The 20,309-nt window shown below is 36.7% G+C and overlaps 1 protein-coding gene across 6 annotated transcripts in view; it reads left to right on the top strand.

Annotated features, from left to right (window-relative positions):
• LOC145684078 (uncharacterized) overlaps window positions 1-20,309 on the top strand; it is a 155,501-nt gene that overhangs the window by 117,331 nt on the left and 17,861 nt on the right. For 5 of the 6 annotated variants that reach the window (XM_081755944.1, XM_081755942.1, XM_081755947.1 and 2 more), the window contains 3 exons: window positions 9,272-9,373; window positions 11,221-11,393; window positions 16,500-16,711. In XM_081755944.1, coding sequence (XP_081612070.1) covers window positions 9,272-9,373; window positions 11,221-11,393; window positions 16,500-16,711 — 487 coding nt within the window. The remainder of the gene's footprint in view (window positions 1-9,271; window positions 9,374-11,220; window positions 11,394-16,499; window positions 16,712-20,309) is intronic. The other variant, XM_081755946.1, reaches the window with a different exon arrangement.

Below are 20,309 nucleotides of genomic sequence, written 5' to 3'. Positions count from 1 at the left end.
GACTAATAATAATATCGTTGTAAACAATAACTTTATAAGGAAAATTTTCTCTCCTTTTTACATCTTAGTTCCAACACTGTTGGTGAGAAATGTAGGGTGTTTCAAAATAAATTTTGGGGTTTTAAGTCTTCGTAGTACTTATTACATTTTACGTACAATTATAAGCAATGCATCAAGTAAAAGAGCACCTCAAACAGTCTTTGCTACAAGTGTTCAATGTGAGATTCATTCGTCACACGGCACACATCTGGTCGATAGGCGAGAAAGGCCCACATGGCACAAAACACATTCAATTTAGGGTAGTTTCGTTTCAATTGTACCATCTCCTGAGGAATTGCTGACGGTCAGATGCAAACATTATGAGCGTTCACATTAGCTCTTAGGTGATAAGTCGATTTATCACTGAAGACGACACGATCCAAAAAATCTTCATTGTTATGCAGGAATATTTCACTTGCGAAATTGGCACGTAAACCGTAGGCTGTAGGCTTTAGACCTGTAGCAACTGCAAACAATAAAGACGTAATTGCAAGCGTCTCCTTAATATTCTTCACACAGACGGTTGCACTGTACAGGTTCAGTCTTTATTAAAACACAAAAAGCTTTCTGCTCTCTAGTTTCCATATTTGCTACTTGCTCTTTCTAACGGGAGACAGAAGAAATAATGCATGTACATGCGTGCGTACAAAACTGTTTGAGTTGCTCTTTCATTTGATATAATACTTATAATTGTAAGTTAATTGTAATAGATACCACAAAGTTTCAAAACCCTAATATTAATTTTGAAACTCCCTGCATTACTTCAAATTGAGTCATCCTATATTCAGGCCCTAGTCAATTTGTCGCCTCGTGCAATGGCATAATTTGCCGCCTCCCTCTTTCTCCAGAAAGAACAAATCTTTGATTTTAAGTATGCTACTCCAGCATGAACAACAAAGGTGAGGGTAAGTGCAGTCGCACTCAGAAAGGCTTAAATACTTACTAAAAATGCAATTCCGTTGTCTGTTTTTTTCTTTAAATGTTAATCTATTATGATAGTGAAAGATAAAGCAAACACACCTGCAGAGGAAAGATGGTAATCCTTTTTATAGAATTCACTATCGAGCTTCAATTTCAATGTATCAGTTTGCAATTCCAGTGCAACTAGCTCTTTTATCTTTATTTCTTGATTTTTCTCCTACATCTAACATTTAAAAAAAAAAAAAAATGGTTTCTACAATGATAAGGAACTTGCTTCTGACAAAAACAAGACTACTTTCATATCAAAACTGTGATAACTTAATAAATGGAACAGATATTCACTACTATTCGAGAATTGAATTCTTGTATTTGACAACAATCAAGCAATTTGTGCTCGGATTTATTCGACCATTTGCTTTAGGATTGCCCATGTTGCCTTAAACTAATGCAACCTAAACATAATTTATGAATGTAGTATTGTAATAGGTCAGCTTAGTAAATGTAACTACCATCATCATGAAGTCTATTTTAAACAAGAAATATTTAATTTAAATAATATACTTATGACAGATTTTGCCGGACCATCCAATCTTGCCGTTCCACGCAAATGCACGTGTTGCATGTATACAGTGGCGTATTTAGGGGAGCTTCCGGGCTTAAGCCCTCCCCCGAAATCTTACTTACTATAGTAAAGTATATGAAATATCTTGCAGAATTTTCACATTTTCAGGCAAATCCCCCCGAAAGTTAGCAAAGCCCCTCCCGAAACAAAATCGTAAATACGCCACGGCATATATGGTAGAGCCGGCTCTGCATATCATATATATCTAGTCGACAAATTATTTATATATGACATTTAGAAAAATACTATTAGGCAAATTAGTATTAGTTTTTACCTTTAGACAAGTTATTGGAATTTTATACTGCTCGTGACATTATTTTCGTACTTATTAAAGGCCTGCATTCACGAAAAAACAAAATTTCATTTCTACTTTTATTTCTTAGTTGATATTGATGAAAACTGCTGAAACCCGAATTGTTAATAGGTATGGTATTCATGTAAATTGCAAAATATTTGTAGCGTATTAGTATCTAGCGTTTAATTTATGTTGCATTTTACGGTGATTATACCTACATAAAAATATTTCATACTTAAATAGACGTAAGATGCATAACAAATGACTGTTTGAAAAAAAACGAAATTTAGAAAAAAAACGAGAGCCAATGTTTTTTTTTCTAAAAAAAACGAACATTTCTGAAAAAATACGAACCGTTTTTTTTCTATTTACAACACTAATTGGCTACGCTGCGGGCGTGGTACAAGTTAGATGAATGTCATAGCATCATTACCAGTTCCGTACAGTATACTAGTTTGGAGAATGTATTTGTGCTTATTTCTAATGTGATAAAACTTACATAGCTGAAAGGAACTGCTTTGAAAATGCAGATGCCTCGTTATCATTGTAAAGTGTTCCATTGTACATTGTTTCTGTAAAGTAAGACATATATTAGGTACCTTTTTGAATTTTTTTCCTTGTTATGTAAAGGATTTGAAGGAAATACGAGCAAAACTTTGAAAGGAATTCCTTTATAAGAAAGAAACAAAAGTGTCCGTAATTGCATTTAGTTTTACGAACGCCCTTTACGCGTCTAGTTCGGAAACAAGGGATTTTCGCCCCATATAGTAAAACATAAGGTAAATCAAGAAATATACATATACCTGTGTTATTGTTGTTTTTTTCTCTCTCTCTTCTTTAACAGATCCTTTTACACTGTATGTACCTTGTAAGTGTACCCTGTAGAACAAAGTAGCTAATCGAGAGAGGTATTCGAGTGTATTTCTGTAGTTATAAAGGAAATATTTCATGATGATATTTGGGGAAATGCATGCATATTGATTGTATGTTCTAGGTAAAAGTTCAACTTTTTTTTTTTTTTTTTTCAAAACTAGTCAAACATTATTGTGATTTTAACTTTCAAAACTTTTTAAGAATATATTTATTTATTTTCCGTGCAGCTAACATAATTCAGTTTATAATTTTTTTTTAAAGAATCCAGGACAATTAGCTTCCTCCAGTTTTCTTTTTCCAATAATAACTAGAGTAAATATGTAAATTGTTTCCAATACTCTATAAGTTTCTGAAATTCATGATTGCAGCTCTCAAATGATTTAGTGAAATGTATTGAACAGTACTAGTGTGATTCAGAGATATCTTAAAGTTGCTACCCCGAGTTTCAAGCTCAATAATTAAGCGCGAACACATTTAAGCAGAAGTACCAGCGCTGTAAGTGCATAGTGAGCCCCCAGTGAGGATAGAGTCCGAGTCCAAGCGCGAGCCCAGTGGTAAAATGGGCGCGAAATGGAGCAAGTGTGGGCTCATCTATCTAGATATAAAAATGAAAGTGACTTATGTTTGTGACTTCATACTGCGAACCACCCGACCGATGTCGATCAAATTTTCAACATAGATGAGGTTCGGGCCTGGGGTGGTTTTTATCATTTCACTTTAACGGTGCAACTTAGGGCAGGGGGATGAGGGAGATTTAAAGATGATCGAAAATGACCGATATTAGTTAGTGCCGATCTATAGTCTTCGGGGTTATTGAGATGAACAGTGACACTTCCGATGGCGTTTAAATCCAAATTCACCCCTTTATGTCCAAAATGAAACTATTCTCACCGTGCGAAGAACGTGTATTCTATTAGTTGAGAGTAATGAGCTTGAGCTCCTTTCAGAATAATAATCGCTGGTCCCCGAGTGAGCTCCAGTTGCAAAATGATCATCCTTGAATGTGATATTTGTAAAACATGACAGAAATCAATAGTAATATTAAATAAAATCTCTGCATAGTAGTAATAATACTACTTAGTAGAATAGCCAGCTTTGTTCAGATATTCCCGTTTGCCAGCAATACGCATTCAATTTAAAACTATTAAAGGCGTAACCACGAACTGATTGTCAGAAACATCTTGAAGACTAATTTATTAAAATAACATTACATCATCCGTAATAACATTGGGAAGGAATCACTGCACGAACATTTTTATAAAATCACATGTCATTTACTACAAAACTTTTTAGTCGATTTACTTATTTTATGCTGTTGTGCTATGGGGATGCATAAATTCGTAGCGGATACAGCTATAAAAACTGACGGTATTCGAACCCAGAGTTTTAAGAAAAATACATATCAAGGTTACCAAGAAAGTTGAGTCGCCTTCGAACATCGATATGTCACCTGGAAGATCAAAAATAGTCCCCATCAGCATCGACGACCTTCTTCCAACGTTCTGGAAGGCCATGGTTCCCATCGCGGTAGAACTTGGTACGCCCTGAAGCGAAGAAGGTATCAAGTGCATTTTGCACCTCTGATAGGGATTTGAACTGGCGTCCTCAAAGGGGGTTGTCCAAGGAATGGAACAGGTGATAATCGTACGATGTAATGTCCGGGAGTGTGGCGGATGCAATTAGTGTTTAACATCCCGGGTCATCCTAATCACGTGGTCCTTCGCGGTATCTTGTAACAGGAGGGCCCCTTTGCGATTCAGAAGTGCTGGCTCCAGAGTTTTGAGTTTTTCTTGAACACGGCTCAACTGCAGACAGTACACAGTTGCACTGATGCTCTGACCAGCTGGTAGCAGTTCCCGATGTAGCGAGCAGTCCACCAAACACACAGGAGGACCTTCTGGTGCAGTGCTGCTTTCGGCTGTTTTGGAACCGTTTCATGAAATGCTAACCAATGATGACGGCGCCGTGGAGCTTCGTATAGACCCACTTCTCATCACATGTCAACACCTTGTCCAGAATGGCTCGTTCCTCAGACGAGACAGCAAAGAAATACAGGTGTCTGCCCGCGTTGTCTTCTGGCCCGGAGGAAAATCATGTGGGACCCGTCGATCAACTTGTAGTGCTTCCCAAGTTGATGGAGGTGCTGCCGAATGGTTTCTCCACTCACACTGAATTGTAGTCCCAGTTCTTCACATGTCTGGCTATTGTTCGCCTCAATTCATTTTGTACATGTGTTGTTCTGCTGGCACGTGGTGCTTCTTCGAGTGTTTCGTCACCGTCCTTAAACTTGTTAATCCACCGCTGCACTGTCCGCGTAGTCACGACGCCCTCATCAAAGGCCTGGCATATCTTCCGCCCCGCTGCAGTGGCGTTTGACCCCAGTTTGAACTCGTACAGGACGCTCTATGGATGCCCGATGTTCACTCTCTCCTTTCACAAGTTTACGGTGTAATCGAACTGCCACAACCATGTAGTATGTTAGATATACGCACACCAACAACTGACCTTCGCCTTATCTCCATTCGCATTCAACTCATGTTGTGAGGGCCAATTGAACACAGAACTCCACAAAAAGTGACAGAACTTTCTTGGTTACCTTTATAGTTGAGATTAAAAAAAAAAAAAAAAAAAAAAAGAATCAAAAGGGATGGGATTATTTCGAGGACTTTTCTTAAAAACAACTCATACAGTTTTGTTCATAAATATAGTAAATGTTTCCGTAACAACTGGAGTATAACATGATTTATTAAAGATATGGAACAAGAAAGTTTAGTGCGACGGCCCGTACCTTTTATTATTCTAGAGTGAGTAATTTTTCGGTTTCTTAACCTTAATTATTTATTTTTTTAAAAACAATTTTGGAAAAGCAAAACTAGAGGAAAGCAATGATTGTCTTGTGATCGTTAACAACAGAAAGAGGATAAAGAAAAATGAATAAAAATAAAAGCAGAAATAAATGAAGTTTAGAAATTAAGCATCTAAGTATTAACAAAGTGCTCTAATATAAATCGTTAAATGTTCCAAGATTTACCTCATACATCAGAAGTTCTATAATTCATCGGTAAGGACTTGCTGCACCATGCTGTATGGAAAATTTGGGAAACTATTTACTAGAATTGTATAAATATAAGGACACTTCTCGGAATAGTTATTATGTTGTTCGTTGAATTAGCAATAGGAGAATATAAAGGAAGAGTCCAATCGTAATGTGAAGAATGAAGTTTCGCGAAAATTATGTAGAATTTCATATTTATTACATTCATATTTATTATCGCAATTAAATGGTGTAAGTAAATTGTTGAGAAGTAATGAGTGTTTCAAAAGCTATGCATTTCGTTCTTCAGGACTGTTTTTTTCCCTTCTTGATTGTTCATCTTTCTGGTTCCTTTCCCTTCCTTAGTCCCCAAGATACCTGTTCTTCAGTTTTATGCTCTGTACTTTTTGTCTGTATCTTCGGCTTCTGAATATCCTTACGTGAACTGTAATCAAAATGAACATATTTTTATTGACATATTACTGATAATCTTAACAGTACGTGTTACCAATGTATATTCTTAACTTTAAAATACTAGGAATATTTTAGCACAATATTTTTCATAACAGAATATTTTGTTTGATCTGAGCTTTCGCACTTTGATGGACTTGCTTAAATTTGCAGCAAAAAGAGCAGCTTCGGTTTCACTTATATATACAGGGTGTTTCAAATAAAACGTCCAGTGCTTATAAATCCGAAATGGCTGAGAATAAAAAGATGAAACAAAAACTGAGATAGGAAAATGTCATAGGGCACATCACATGGTGTTGTTGTGGAGACCCCAGGGCCCTCCTTTAAGGGGGCCCAGGGGCCAACTTCAAATTTTCAAATAGGAACACGTATTGAATCATACCTCATTCAATAGTACTTAAAAACCAAACAACTTTTGTAGGAAACAATTTTCGATCTGGGCCACCGTTTTCAAAATGGCCACAAAAAGTGTCCTGTATCTGATAAAACGTCCAGTGCTTATAGGCCTAAATCAGAAACGGCTGAGAATAGAGAGATGAAACAAAAACTGAGATAGAAACGATAATAAAGCATATCAAGTGGTGGTGTTGTGGTGACTCTCAGGAAACTCCGTGAAGGGGGCCCAGGTGTCAACTTCAAACTGATACAGGACTTTTTGCGGCCATTTTGAAAACTGTGCCTCAAATCGAAAATTGTTTCCTACAAAAGTTGTTTCGTATTTCAAGGACTATTGAATGAGGTATGATTCAATACATGTTCCCATTTGAAAATTTGAAGTTGGCCCCTGGGCCCCCTTCAAGGAGGGCCCTATGGGTCACCACAATAACACCATGTGATGCGCTCTATGACATTTTCCTATCTCAGTTTTTGTTTCATCTTTTTATTCTCAGCCGTTTCGGATTTATAAGCACTGGACGTTTTATCTGATATAGGACCCACTTTTTGCGGCGATTTAAAAACGGTGGCCCAAATCGAAAATTGTTTCCTACAAAAGTTGTTCCGTTTTTCAAGTACTATTAAAAATTTGAAGTAGGCCCCTGGGCCCCCTTGAAGGAGGGCCCTGTGGGTCACCACAACAACACCATGTGATGCGCCCTATGACATTTTCCTATCTCAGTTTTTGTTTCATCTTTTTATTCTCAGCCGTTTCGGATTTATAAGCACTGGACGTTTTATCTGAAACACCCTATATATATATAAAAGAAAACACCAAAATTAGCAAATACTTTTAAACAATTGACGATTACCTACGTACACCAAATCACAACTTCGTGGTACGAGACGTATGCAGAAAGTAACTCTCCCACGCGTCCCGTAACGAGGATACCGTTTGTTGCGCGAAACGACAGCATACACGTGAGAGAGTAAGGTTCTAGCATAGCGCTTGCGCCAGCGGACTTTCCCTAGTGCTCTCAGTAGAGTCGTGGTAGTGGTTGAAGATGAACGTTCGTATTCCAGCTCCCGCCGCGTGTGATGTGAGCAGTGATAAAAGTTTTTGAATGCACAGGGCATAGCGCTGATCAAAATCCATCATAAGCTGTATCGTTGCAAGAATGTGAATGCTGACCCCATGCGCCTTGCTTTGTGTTCTGGAGTCAGTTGCTTCGGCACCCACCTGGCATGTAACTTCTTGAACAACAGGCGCTCCGTGACTATGGTGTACAATAAGGAGCGGGAAATGTGCGGGAACTGCTTGCTGATGACATTAGGCTCATAGACTTGTTACAGCTGACGATGGATTTCAATCGACGCTATGCCCTATGCATTCTAAAACTATCACTGCTTACACTTCACACACGGCGTGAGCTGGAATAGGAACGTCCATCTTCAGCCACTGTCCCGACGCTACTGAGAGCACTAGGGAATTTCCGCTGGCACATGCGCCATGCTAGGACCTTACTTACGTGCACGCAGTCGCTTCGCGCAACATACGGTTTCCTAGCTATGGAATGCGTGGGAAAGTTACTTTCTGGATGCGCCTCGTACCAATATACTTCAATAAAATCAACCTAAAACGCTACTACTTACTTACATTTTCTATAATTTAAATTATATTTACATTGGCACGATCTAGATGTGAGTTAGTTTGTGTGGGTGATCATCAGTAGTTTCAAAACTTTTTGATGATTTAGTCTGTGTGAAGCCGAAGCTCTTCACTTAGTATCTGGTAGTCGAAGGCAACAGAATTAGTTCCCGAAATCAGTTTAGGAAAATATTTATGCGACTGTGATTTGTAGCAAACATAAAAGGTTAATGGCCGTTACTAAAAATGAGAGTATTCATAAAAGACTGATATAGTTTCTTATCACAGTTACTTCTTTACATAAGTATAACTGGTGCTACTAGAAAATGAAGTTATCTAAGTTTCATATGAGTTACCGAGGTCGCTGTGCTGGGCAATAGATAGCTTACAAGTAGGCAGCAGAGATAACCTAGATACTTCCAGTTCCAGATATCCAAATCTAATTGTTCTGAATACAGCGAGGGATTTTTTGTGATTTGATTACATGGTTAGCTTTAAACCGCTTTTAGTAGGGAGACCTGGTTTGAATTTCCTATGGAAGCTCATTGTGTGTCGAATATCAGAGTTTCCAACTTATTTCGATAGAGCATTAAAGGTATCTCTACTATATTAAAATCGTATACTTCAGCAAGTGAGTATCCGAGATTGACTAATGAATGAAATAGTGCAAAAGATACTTGAAGGAAGTGAACAAAAATGTAAAGTATCAGTATCTTAAAGGAAAAAGAGGGCAAGTCTTAAAAGAATGCTTCAAGTGTTTTGCAAGCCTATCTCAAGTCTTTATATTGAAAGAAGTTCGGTCGGACCAAATTAAATATTGTGTTATAAATAAATATATTAACCAAATATTTCTTTTGTTTTCAAGTTAAGAATATTTTCGAACACTTTCTCAAATTACATGTTATCGTCTGAATATGTATCGCCTTTTGAATATGTGTAACTGGTGCCATCATCATCATAAGATATTTTTAACTTGTGATCTGGTTCTTGTAGACATGAGGATGACTTACGTAATGAATTGGAATTTCGTCGTAGAGAAGGCAGTCATTATTCAGGCGATAGAAGGAGCTACGAACATATTCGTGACTATGATAGGTAAGGTGTTCTCCCAAGTTTTTTCCCATATTCATGCGTCCTTTCATTTGATATTCAACGTTTTTGCCTAATACAAGTCAGCAACTTATTTCTTTGTTAAGGAGACTTGATAAAGCTGCCAGACATAATTCTTTATACCAAAGTTTCTTTTTCTAAACACTTAATCCCACATTTTCAGGTGAAAAAAATCTACATACCGTGAAATAATTTTATGAACATTGAGTGTCTTGTGCGTTGATTAAATAAGATTGTGTTTGTCATATACAAGAAAGTAGCCATGCATTATAGATTTTAGCATGTAGGACTCGAAAATAACATTAATCCTTGTCCGAAAAGTAAGATAGTCTTATCTGACAACTTTCAAAATAATTCAGATAATGAGATTTAATGGAGAATCAGCATCTAGCATAATCAACAGTTGTGAATTTGTGTATGGGTAGGAAGACAGTGGTTTCTGAAGAAGTAATGCTTATAGGAAACAATACAGTCGAGATTAAAGTTCAGAAATTATGCTTTTCACAAGAGAAAACTAATAAATAAATAAATAAGAGAAACGGAGCATATATCGAGGACGCTTTTAGTTGCAATTACAAAAATATTGATCTCCACACACTATCGTGAATTTAAATTACCTATGAAAAATGATGTTGGTTTCCATTGTTGTTAATTAAAAAATTTTTCAACTTAATTTCGCGTATCTTATTTTCTGAAGTTCTTTCTCACAAAATATATTGATGATTGAAGCCTTCAGTTTCATACGGACAAATTTATGATTGTATATGGGTTATGCTTATATAATCGAAATGTTTGATGGAAATATAACCTTTTTGAAGATATTTTATACCTGGAGTGTTCGATAATTTTTGTTGTTTTCTATTCATGAACCGTACTTCTTTCTTAAAATGTTATATACCACAGAATGATGTTAGTTGAAAAACTAGTCGATTAGAATTACTTCTCTTTGCAGACGTTGTTTATATGAGAATAAAATTTACTTTAAAAAAATATTTATACACCGTATTTGCGCGAATATAGGCCTCACTTTTTTTTTCCTAAATTTTGGTTTGAAAAATCATGGTGCGGCCTGTAATCGAATTCCCCTCCTCCCCCTCAGATCATAAACCGTCAATTTCAAAATGACATGTACACGTGTCTTGTGGGTTGAAATTAATACCATTACAAGTTACTGCAGTTATGTTTGTAAACCATCATAGACTTAAGAAGAAAATAGGAAAAAACACATACCTTGTTCGCAAAAATAACTCGTTACACTGGCCCAAAAAGCACTTGTGCACCTAATAGTTTTATTAACAGGAATACATACTTTTGTTATACAGTATTTATAATATATACGGAATATTTATATACAGTAGCTGATCTTGAAAAAAAAAGCAACTTCGTTTCGCAAAACTGTGTCAGCTTGTTTGTACCCATCCAAATCACGCACAATCACTTTCCACCATTTCAGCATCATCAGATTCTTCACCCTCGCTAGACGATCCAGAAGGCTGCTCAGAGTCGCTATCATCTGCATGAGTCACCCTTAGTTCTGTGGGAGTTACAGAAGGGGAAGGGGAGAGGTACTTCTCAAAATACTGTCTAATTGAACTTATTCGTAAATTTAGTAGTGCGACCTATATTCGGGATTTACTTTTTTTTTTTTCATAATCTCGTGTCAAAAGTTTAGGTGCCGTCTACAATCGCGCAAATACGGTATATCTATAAAAGTTCAGCACCCGAAATGTGTTTAAAAAAAACTATATTTGTTTATATGAAAAAAAACATTGTAGTCCAGTATTATCTAATTCATATATCTAAAAGTTTGTTTTGTTTTGTTGTGGTCACAGGAGTTCTAGTGATCTTCGAATGAGAATTAATGAAAAGAGAACGGAGCGCCATGACCATATGTCTCGAGATGGACATAGGCCGATGTTCGACAGAGAAGATAGTCCAGAAATGCGGCCGCGTTTCAGTGACCGACGAGGAATGCATGGTGAAGTGAGCCCAGATAGAAGAAGAGGTAATAAACGTGTTGATAATTATTCTACAATTTTATTTTTAGTTACATGTCCAAGAACAGCGTAATTTTGTGCGATGTTATGTAAATAATACAAAATTGTAGTGTGCAACAATTGCCAGTCAGACCTATGCTAAAAAGCATATTTTTGTTGGTAAAATTGCTGTGTCGTTTTTGTCTTTACAAATTTTAAAACAACAGAAAATAAGAATTTCAGGAATGATTAAAAAAAAAAAATCAAAAGATTGCGATCTTGGCCAAGAATTTTAGGAACGATCCAGAAAATACATCAAAAGATTGCGATCTTGACGAATAATTAGTTTTTGGATCAGAGACCTCTAAATTTTTGAACGGCCCCTAAATCGAGTTTTCGTATTTTCTACGGAATGAGCACATCATATTGAGTTGAAGAATAGTTTGGGTTTGGCTACATTGTATGTAGTTCTCTAGATATAAAGCGTATAAGATGTTTGATTGAAATGTGTTGAATCTTTTGATCCAAAAATAGGATAGTTCAAATTTGGACTTAGCACTTATGAAACAAAGTAATAGATTCGAAGCATCGTTTATATACTCACTGCATAATATGACTATCCATGATAAGGTGTGAGAATTGACGAGTGTCAGATTACGCAGTAATAGCAATATCTCTTAAGTCATTGGCACTTTAATACCGTCTGATGTACTAGAGCGCTGTGATGTCCAAATTTCATGTTGTTTTACGTTAATTGTAGTTTAAAAATTTGTGAGAGAAAGAGCGAAGCCACGGAAACTTCCTTTTAACTGTATTCCTGATATCGTAGTTTCTAGTCATTGCACTTTTCTACGTAATTCAATTTTAAGTTGAAATAGATCTTCACAATAGAAGTCGTAAACAGCAAGTGCAGTTCCATGAAGATTGGATTCTGAGTTTTTAAACCATATTGCCGAGAAGCAAGTAGAGAAATGGAAATTGTCATTCTTTTCTGGTGACACTGAAAACAAAAAAATGAAATGAAATCTTTGAGTTTTATTTGGTCTAGGAATTAATTCGTGCGGTTGGTACGCACACATTGAAGCTGTAGTACAAACACAAAATACATAAATACCTTAAGAAAAATATTGTCCATCGCTAGCCACCACTTTCGCCCATCTGTCAGGCAATGTACGGATTCCGTGGCGAAAGAAGTCCTTATCCTTGGAAGCGATCCAGTCAGAGACCCATGTTTCGATATCTTCTGAAGAAGTAAACCGCTGTCCAATCAAATCGTTGTTCATGCAATCGAACAAGTAGTAGTACGAAGGAGCAACGTCTGGTGAATACGGCGGGTGGGGTAAAACTTCCCATCCGACATTTTCTAAATAGGTTTTGACCGGTTTTGCGACATGTGGGCGAGCGTTACCATGTTGAACAATAAGTTTATCATGTCTGTTCTCCCATTCTGGTCGTGTTCTGGCCAGAGCTTGCTTCAAACGCATTAATTGTCGTCGATAACGTTCTCCATTCATAGTTTCACCCGGTTGCAGCAGCTCATAGTACACCACACCTTTCATATCCCACCATATGCACAGCATAACCTTTGCACAGTGAATATCTCGTTTTGGTTGTGATGGACCTGGTTCACCTGGTTTCACCCAGGCCTTTTTTCGTTTAGGGTTCTCGTAATGGATCCACTTCTCATCACCCGTAATAATTCGATGCAGAAACCCCTTTCTGCTCTGTCGTTGAAGCAGCAATTCGCAAATGGTTTTTCGTCTTTCAACGTCTCTGTCTTTCAATTCATGTGGAACCCAATGTGACATCTTTTGAATCATTCCCATGGCTTTCAAGCGTTTGGAGACTGTTGTTTGATCAACGCCTAATGCTGCTGCAAGTTGTTCCTGCGTTTGACACGAATCCTGCTCGAGCAATGCTGTCAATTCTTCGTCTTGAAATTTTTTTGGCTGTCCAGCTCGCTCGCTCTTGGTCTGCCAAGCCGAAATCACCACTTCTAAACCGTGCAAACCACTTCTGACACGTTCGCTCAGCTAGAACATGGTCACCATACACTTCCACCAAAATACGATGACTTTCAGTCGCACTTTTCTGCATGTTAAAGTAATGCAGCAGGACACCCCGCAAAAACACTTTATCAGGCACAAATTGCGCCATGTTCACTTAACTACAAACTGGTGTTGTTGACGCTTTAATCCACTGCCCTATACTACGAACGATACGCGATGACAGGGGTTTGCAACACATGTGTGGATACACGGAACTGTGGGACGCTCCGTTCGTTGCGCCATCTCTTGTCCACCCGCACGAATTAATTCCTAGACCAAATACGTCCCACGGTTATGCCGGCTAGGCTAAAGGAGACGGTGATGATGAGAAATGAATGAAATGATGAAATGAAAAAAAATGGGAGGAAACAGGAGAACCCCAAAGAAAACCACGCACACGGTGTTTGTCTACCCAAAGTTCACTTGGCAGGAGCAGGGTTTGAACCCGGGATCCCATGCACCAGAGGTGAATGCTCTACCGCTGAACCACCGCAGCCCTTTACACTGAAAACAAGGTGGGTGTATATAATGAAAGAGTAGGCCGAAGATTAATTTCTGGTCTCCATCGTATTGAGCCAGTGCGCTAACACTACAATACCCAGTCGATTCCCAAATGAGAACGTCAAATCCCAGTCATTTACACAGTATGGACTGTACTACAACTGTTGTTGTGCTTGTCGGTGAAATAAATGCGTAAATAGGGTGAATTACTTCTAGACTACGACCACTTCTTTAAACCATCTATTACTCATCGCGGCCAATTTTTATTGGAACGGAAGTATATTTCTGTAATTTGAATGAGCAATACAGGACTCATAAAGGACTTTATAATTTTGAAAACTCATATTGATTTATTTATTTAGCTTATAGACGTGGTTTTGGTGACATTTTGTAACAAAACTCATCAATTTTTTTTCCTTATACTTAAAGAGGTTCAATGTGGTTTGTAAACTGTGTCCTTGTAAAGAGAAAGGGTCACAAACTTTCTTCTTGCTGATTGCACAAAACACGTTCAGTTCTGAGCTGTTACGTGCATATTCCAAGAATTTTCGTGGATTTTCACTGACCCAAATCCTATAATTATGTTTATTAACTGTATCACTCAAGTGAAAAGTCGTCTTATCACTAAAAATAATCTTTTGAATGAAATCTTCATCTTCGTTCAGCCGATGTAGCATTTCCACACACAAATCTTAACAAGCTTTCTTTTAATTCTTGCACAATTTGTAATTTGTATGGTTTAAAATGCAAACACGCCAAACTGTCATGTGTGGGACGCCCAGCTCTCGAGAAGCACGAGGACTGTTCACAAAACTTCGTCTCACTTGCTCTACAACGTCTTCAGGCGTACGGAGAGACAACCTGAAGATTTGTTGTATCTTACCGAACATCCAGTTTCAATAAAACACTTACGCCACTGATAAATAGTAGACCTACCGGGAGGATCTTTACCATACTTTGTACGAAAATGATGTTGCACAGTTGTCGCAGACTTCACAACTGTTGGTTGGATTCTTCAAACGAAAACACACAGCTAGCACGCTCGGGACCTGTAAAGGCAGCCATCTATGCTCCAACTGCCGCTAGCGCTTGCAGTAGCTTACCAAACCATGTCTGTAAGATAAACTGATAAAAAATGAAATGAAATGAAATCTTTGAGTTTTACGTCCCATGGTTGTGCCTGTTAGGCTAAAGGAGACGATGATTATGAGAAATGAATGAAATGTTGGAATGAAGAAAGTGGGAGGAAACGGGAGAACCCCGAGAAAACCCACGAACACGGTGTTTGTCCACCACAAAGTTCACTTGGCGGGGGGATAAATTGATAAATCAGTATAAGTTTTCAAAGTTGTAAAGTCCATTTTGATACAGTCTGTGTAAAGTATTCTCTTCTCTACCAAAAGACTACAAATTTTTGTCACATTAATTATGATTAACTTACCTCTGTATCTCGTAAATAATATCTGTTAATTCCTATGAATAACTTCAGATTTCGCTGGGTCCTTTTTCAGCATTGCTACTTCGACAAACCTGAATTTTATTTCATTTCTAATGCTGTTGCTCAGTAAAAATTGTAAAAGCGCAGAATCGTATGAAAAACAATAACTTGAATACTACTAGTAATTTTCCCACTATTTTCCGCAAGGAATCGTAGTTGATGTTTTATCCATATCTTCCTGTCTCATTGTTGAAAACAGAAAAAAAAAGCTATATTAATTATAGAATCGAAAATCCGTTAATAAGACAGACGATTCTGTTTTTTTTCTTTCGTGCTTTTTTGTTCAACGTCCCACAATTATGCACCGAGGTGGAGAAATGGCGATGATGACGAAAGTGGAAGGAAATGGAAAAACCCCGAGAAAATCTACGCTCACGGTATTTGTCCATCACAAAGCCGGGATCTGGGATCGGATTAGGAACCCTATGCGCCCGAGATGAGAGCTCCACTACCTACCGCGACCACACTTTTCCGTGTTCGTTACGATGTATAACAGCTGATTTAGTAAATAGCTTTCCTGAGCTTTTCGTCGGGCCGCGGTGGCTCAGTGGTAGAGGGTTCACCTCTGGTGTATGGGATCCTGGGTTCAAACCCTGCTCCCGCCAAGTGAACTTTATGGTGGACAAACATCGTGTGCGTGGGTTTCCTCGGGGTTTTCCCGTTTCCTCCCACTTTCTTCATTCCACCATTTCATTCATTTCTCATCGTCACCGTCTCGTTTAGCCTAGCCGGCATAACCGTGGGACGTGAAATTAAAAAATTTCATTTCATTTCATTTCTGAGCTTTTCGTGTGCAATAGATATTCCCAAGTGCGTGTTCGATTTTATATTTACCTTATATTTCATGCTAAAACACCACTTTGTATTTAAAGAAATCGTGATAATATACAGTGAATATATGTATGTATAATATTATTTGAACACGGGGAAATGGAATGTGTGTTATATCGAGACAAATACTGTAATATCGATCCTGACTGGATTAGATTGGAAAAGTTATTTTCCATGATAGGAACATGATTTGTGGTACTCAGAAATCTGAGTGGAAAATCCAGTACCATTATGCTTGTATTTTTTCTTTCTTTCAGATATGGACAGAAGGCCTCGGGACTTTGGAAGGGAGCCTATGTCCCGAATGCCTTCGGGAAGTGGTGCGCCTAGAAGAAGTGACGGTGGATCAAGCAGACCTCCCGACTTCCCTCCACGTGGCCCGGGCTCTCAGTACAAATCCTGGGACTCTAGTCCAAATTATCCTCCTCGAGGGAGTCGGGGAGGTACTGGCGGCAGAGGCCATTATCAGGTATCAAGCTATGACCCACATAATAGTGCTAGAGGTCACATGACCAATCATGAAAGGAGCTCAATGGCAACTTTTGACAAACATCCTTCGATGTTGACAGCTAGAGATAGAGGAAGCCAAATACCTGTTCGTGATCGCAGTGGACGATTTCCTATGCGTGGTAGGGGTGGAAGGGGATTAGGCAGGGGTAGGGGAATTCGAAGTCGTGGACGCCCTCTGCGAGCACGTAGAGGATTTTAATGGAGAATTTTAAAATATAAAAATATATATAATAAACGTTTATAACATTTCATAATATAAACAGTTCAAGTATTTTTTGAAGAAATCTTTCTTCAATATTTAAAAGGATATACCCAAAAAGGACATATTTAGTGAAATTGTTCGGCGAGTAATGACGTGCTTTCCCGCATAATTTATGTTTATTTAGTCGAGTTACATGTTCTAATATAGTTTTCGTTTTGTATTTGAGATAGTTTGAAGAACGTTTCAAAATTGAAAAAAGACTGAAAAACTTGTGGGTTTAGTTTATTCTTGTTCTTACAATGTTTTTCTTGTTCTTACGTCTCATATGTTCATGTATACCACCTGCAGCTGAAGAATCGTCCTATTTTTTTATAGAGAATTATACAGAAAGAAACCTTGACACATGTAATTTTAGTTATATAAGTATTAGCGATAGTAAAAGCACCTTTACCTGAAGTGAGCTCAAAAAGTTTTTTGTTTCTTTGTAGTTAAAAAAAATTATTTCAAGTAATAAATAAATCTTAAGTTCTTAGAACTGATTCTAGTAGTTTAAAAGTTTTAATAATGTACAAGTTTTTTTGAAAGTTATTACTATATTCTTATTGTTGAAGTAATTAGAGATATTGAAATTAAAAGCTATTTTTAGTATTGTGGAGATTTAAAAAATCATTTTTGGTTTTCGCGAAAAGAATAGTTAAAAGTATAACCCTTTTAATGTAACCTTTTTTTTTTACCTGAGTTACCTCAATATTAAAAAAAAAAAAGTCATTATTCTGTTCTTGTGTCAATAATAGTTAAAATTCAACTATTGTTATGTTATACAACGAACTATAGTCATTGTTAATTGTAGTTCAACTCATTAGCATAGTACCTCGTTTGAGCTGCAGGGAAGAAAAATAATGTTATATCCAAATCCTATATTTCTGTTTCGTTTCGCTTTATATTTTCAGTATGTATATTTTTTGTTCACATTCTTTTGTTTTCTTTTCGACAGATAAAAAGTAGAAAGTGTTGAACATTTCTGACAATTATGTATGTGTTTGTATGAGTACAAAATGTTCTGTAAAATTGAAGTTAATATAGTTATTTTTTAAAAAAGGTCATTTTAAAATTCATATTTGCATTTCATATGTCTCATTAAGTGTAAGCATGGGTCTCATTTGCTCTTAAGGTTTTTGGTTCAGCAGTTCATCCTTTTTAGTTTTATATGCAGGAAGAGAAAGAAGTCACTTTTGAAGTTATTCTTCAAAAATGTTAAAAACGAATTTCATATTATGAGTATTTGTTTTGAGAAACATTAAAATGCACAGTTAGACTCCAAAAATTGGGCTAGAATATTATTCGTAGTCCTTTAGGGGTAAATAAATAAACAAAAACTACTAAAGGGGGTCAAGCCAAAGAGTGTTAAAGCTATTGATCATCATCATCATCGATTTATAATGAGATCAGTTGTCAGTTTTATGGAAAGAAATGTAAAACTCTTAAATACATCACACTTCAGGCCAATTCTATAAATGAAATGTATTTATACTTTCGACAGAGGAATACGTTCATTAAAACATACGAAGAAGAATTGGGTCAGCAAGGAAGAAGAAAATGGAAGGAAGTAATTTGGATGCAGTCTTTCGCAAAGGATTATAAGGAAGCTTAAGAAATTCTTGCTAATAAGTTACGTTTTAAAAATTTAAACTCTGATACGTTTTACTCTTGAGGCCTGGAATGTATTTTTCATCGCATATTACCGAGGCAATTCGTTACCTTACTATGATTTTCGTTTACATCTTCATGCTGAGATTATGAAGGGCGGAAGTTACGACTGAAGTGGAATCTAAATCGCTCGTCGATTGAATGTACGAAATATTCGACTTGGATCAGCGTTTGAACTGTGCACGCACCGGAAGAAATCATTCTAGCCATGAAGCTGCGGAGAACTATAATTTGATATACCAGCTTGTAATGTGACAAATCATTTTTCGATATTATGTTAGTTCTGGGATAAGTATAAAGGATTCTGATGAAAGATTGAGGACAATATTGTATGCAATATGGAAAAATTAACATACAGGAGGAAAAATAGAAAGTAATATTATTACGTATATATTTGAATGAAACAAAAATATCAATGAAATCTAACGAAACACCTGAATCAAGACACCAAAAAATATTGATAGGATACACGTGAAGCAACAAGAAAGTAGGAATGTCAACATGCATACATTGTTCCTTCGTCTATTAAAGCATTTAATTACAATAATTCGCATGGATAAAAAGTAATATTATATTATCAAAGTTTAGCTATGAATGCATTTAGAAAAGTATTAAAATCATCAAATAAATATTGTACTGCGTCGTCAGTGAATCAGAAGAAAAAAAGAAAAATATTAAGATGGAAAAATATTTTAAATAGAAGGATTGGTATGTGTGTCGTTGCCTTTTCAGTATCTCTAGAAAAGATTCTCACCAAAAGCAAGAACGCTAACCATTTCACCATATCATTAGGTGTCTGTATTATAGATGATCCCAGGGGAAACAGCAGGGGTTTGTGGCGTGTAGTTCTCGTTTGAATCAAATGCTACGATGATGATGATTTGTTAATGTCTTTTTTTTTTCTGACTATTATAGAAATAAATCGGATATGAACTAGGTATATGTTGAACATGACGTATAATATAAGTAAATAACTATAATGAAATAATACGATAGAATAATGAGTGAATCACAAGAAAACTCAAGAACTTTATATATACTCCAAGTCTTATCAAATAAGCAAGGACAAACGATGCTAGAGTCTGGAATCAGCGATTTTCGATACTAAGTACTTAAAATACACTTATAACCTAAGTTGAATTTGATTCGTGTGTAATTATCCTTGTCATTGCATTTATTATTTGTCATCTACGGCATACAGGTCATTTCCAAAGGTAACTAAAATATTTAATTGTAACTTCATGTAAAAATCAATTTACTAATAGCCTTGATTGAGTCAAGCAAAAACTACGCGTATATCTTTAGTATTTCCGCTGAGATCGCCTATGATTTAAGACATCGTTCTGTGATGTAGCTAAACGGTTAGTAAATTCCCTTTGGTGCAGAATATCCTGGTTCAATTCTCGATAGGGGTGTGTGATTTGGGTTCGTGATCTATTGCCAGTCAGCGTTTCATATAGACTTAGTTTGAGAAATTGTATTAAACGACGAAATATGTTAGTGACAAACTCGGTTCCGTAAGGAAAATCAGCATGACAAAAAAAGCCAAACTTAGTCCATTTTCCAGGGACGAGGAAATATTTTTTTTTTAATTTCATTTAAAAATAACCTTCCTGAACTCAAATCAGTTCTAATAATTCAGTTAAAA

Source organism: Thermobia domestica, chromosome 4 (assembly GCF_964235325.1).
Source record: "Thermobia domestica chromosome 4, izTheDome1.hap1.1, whole genome shotgun sequence".
Classification (NCBI taxonomy): Eukaryota; Metazoa; Arthropoda; class Insecta; order Zygentoma; family Lepismatidae; genus Thermobia; species Thermobia domestica.
Note: the sequence above shows the minus strand (reverse complement) of the source record. Positions and strands in the feature narration are given on the sequence as shown.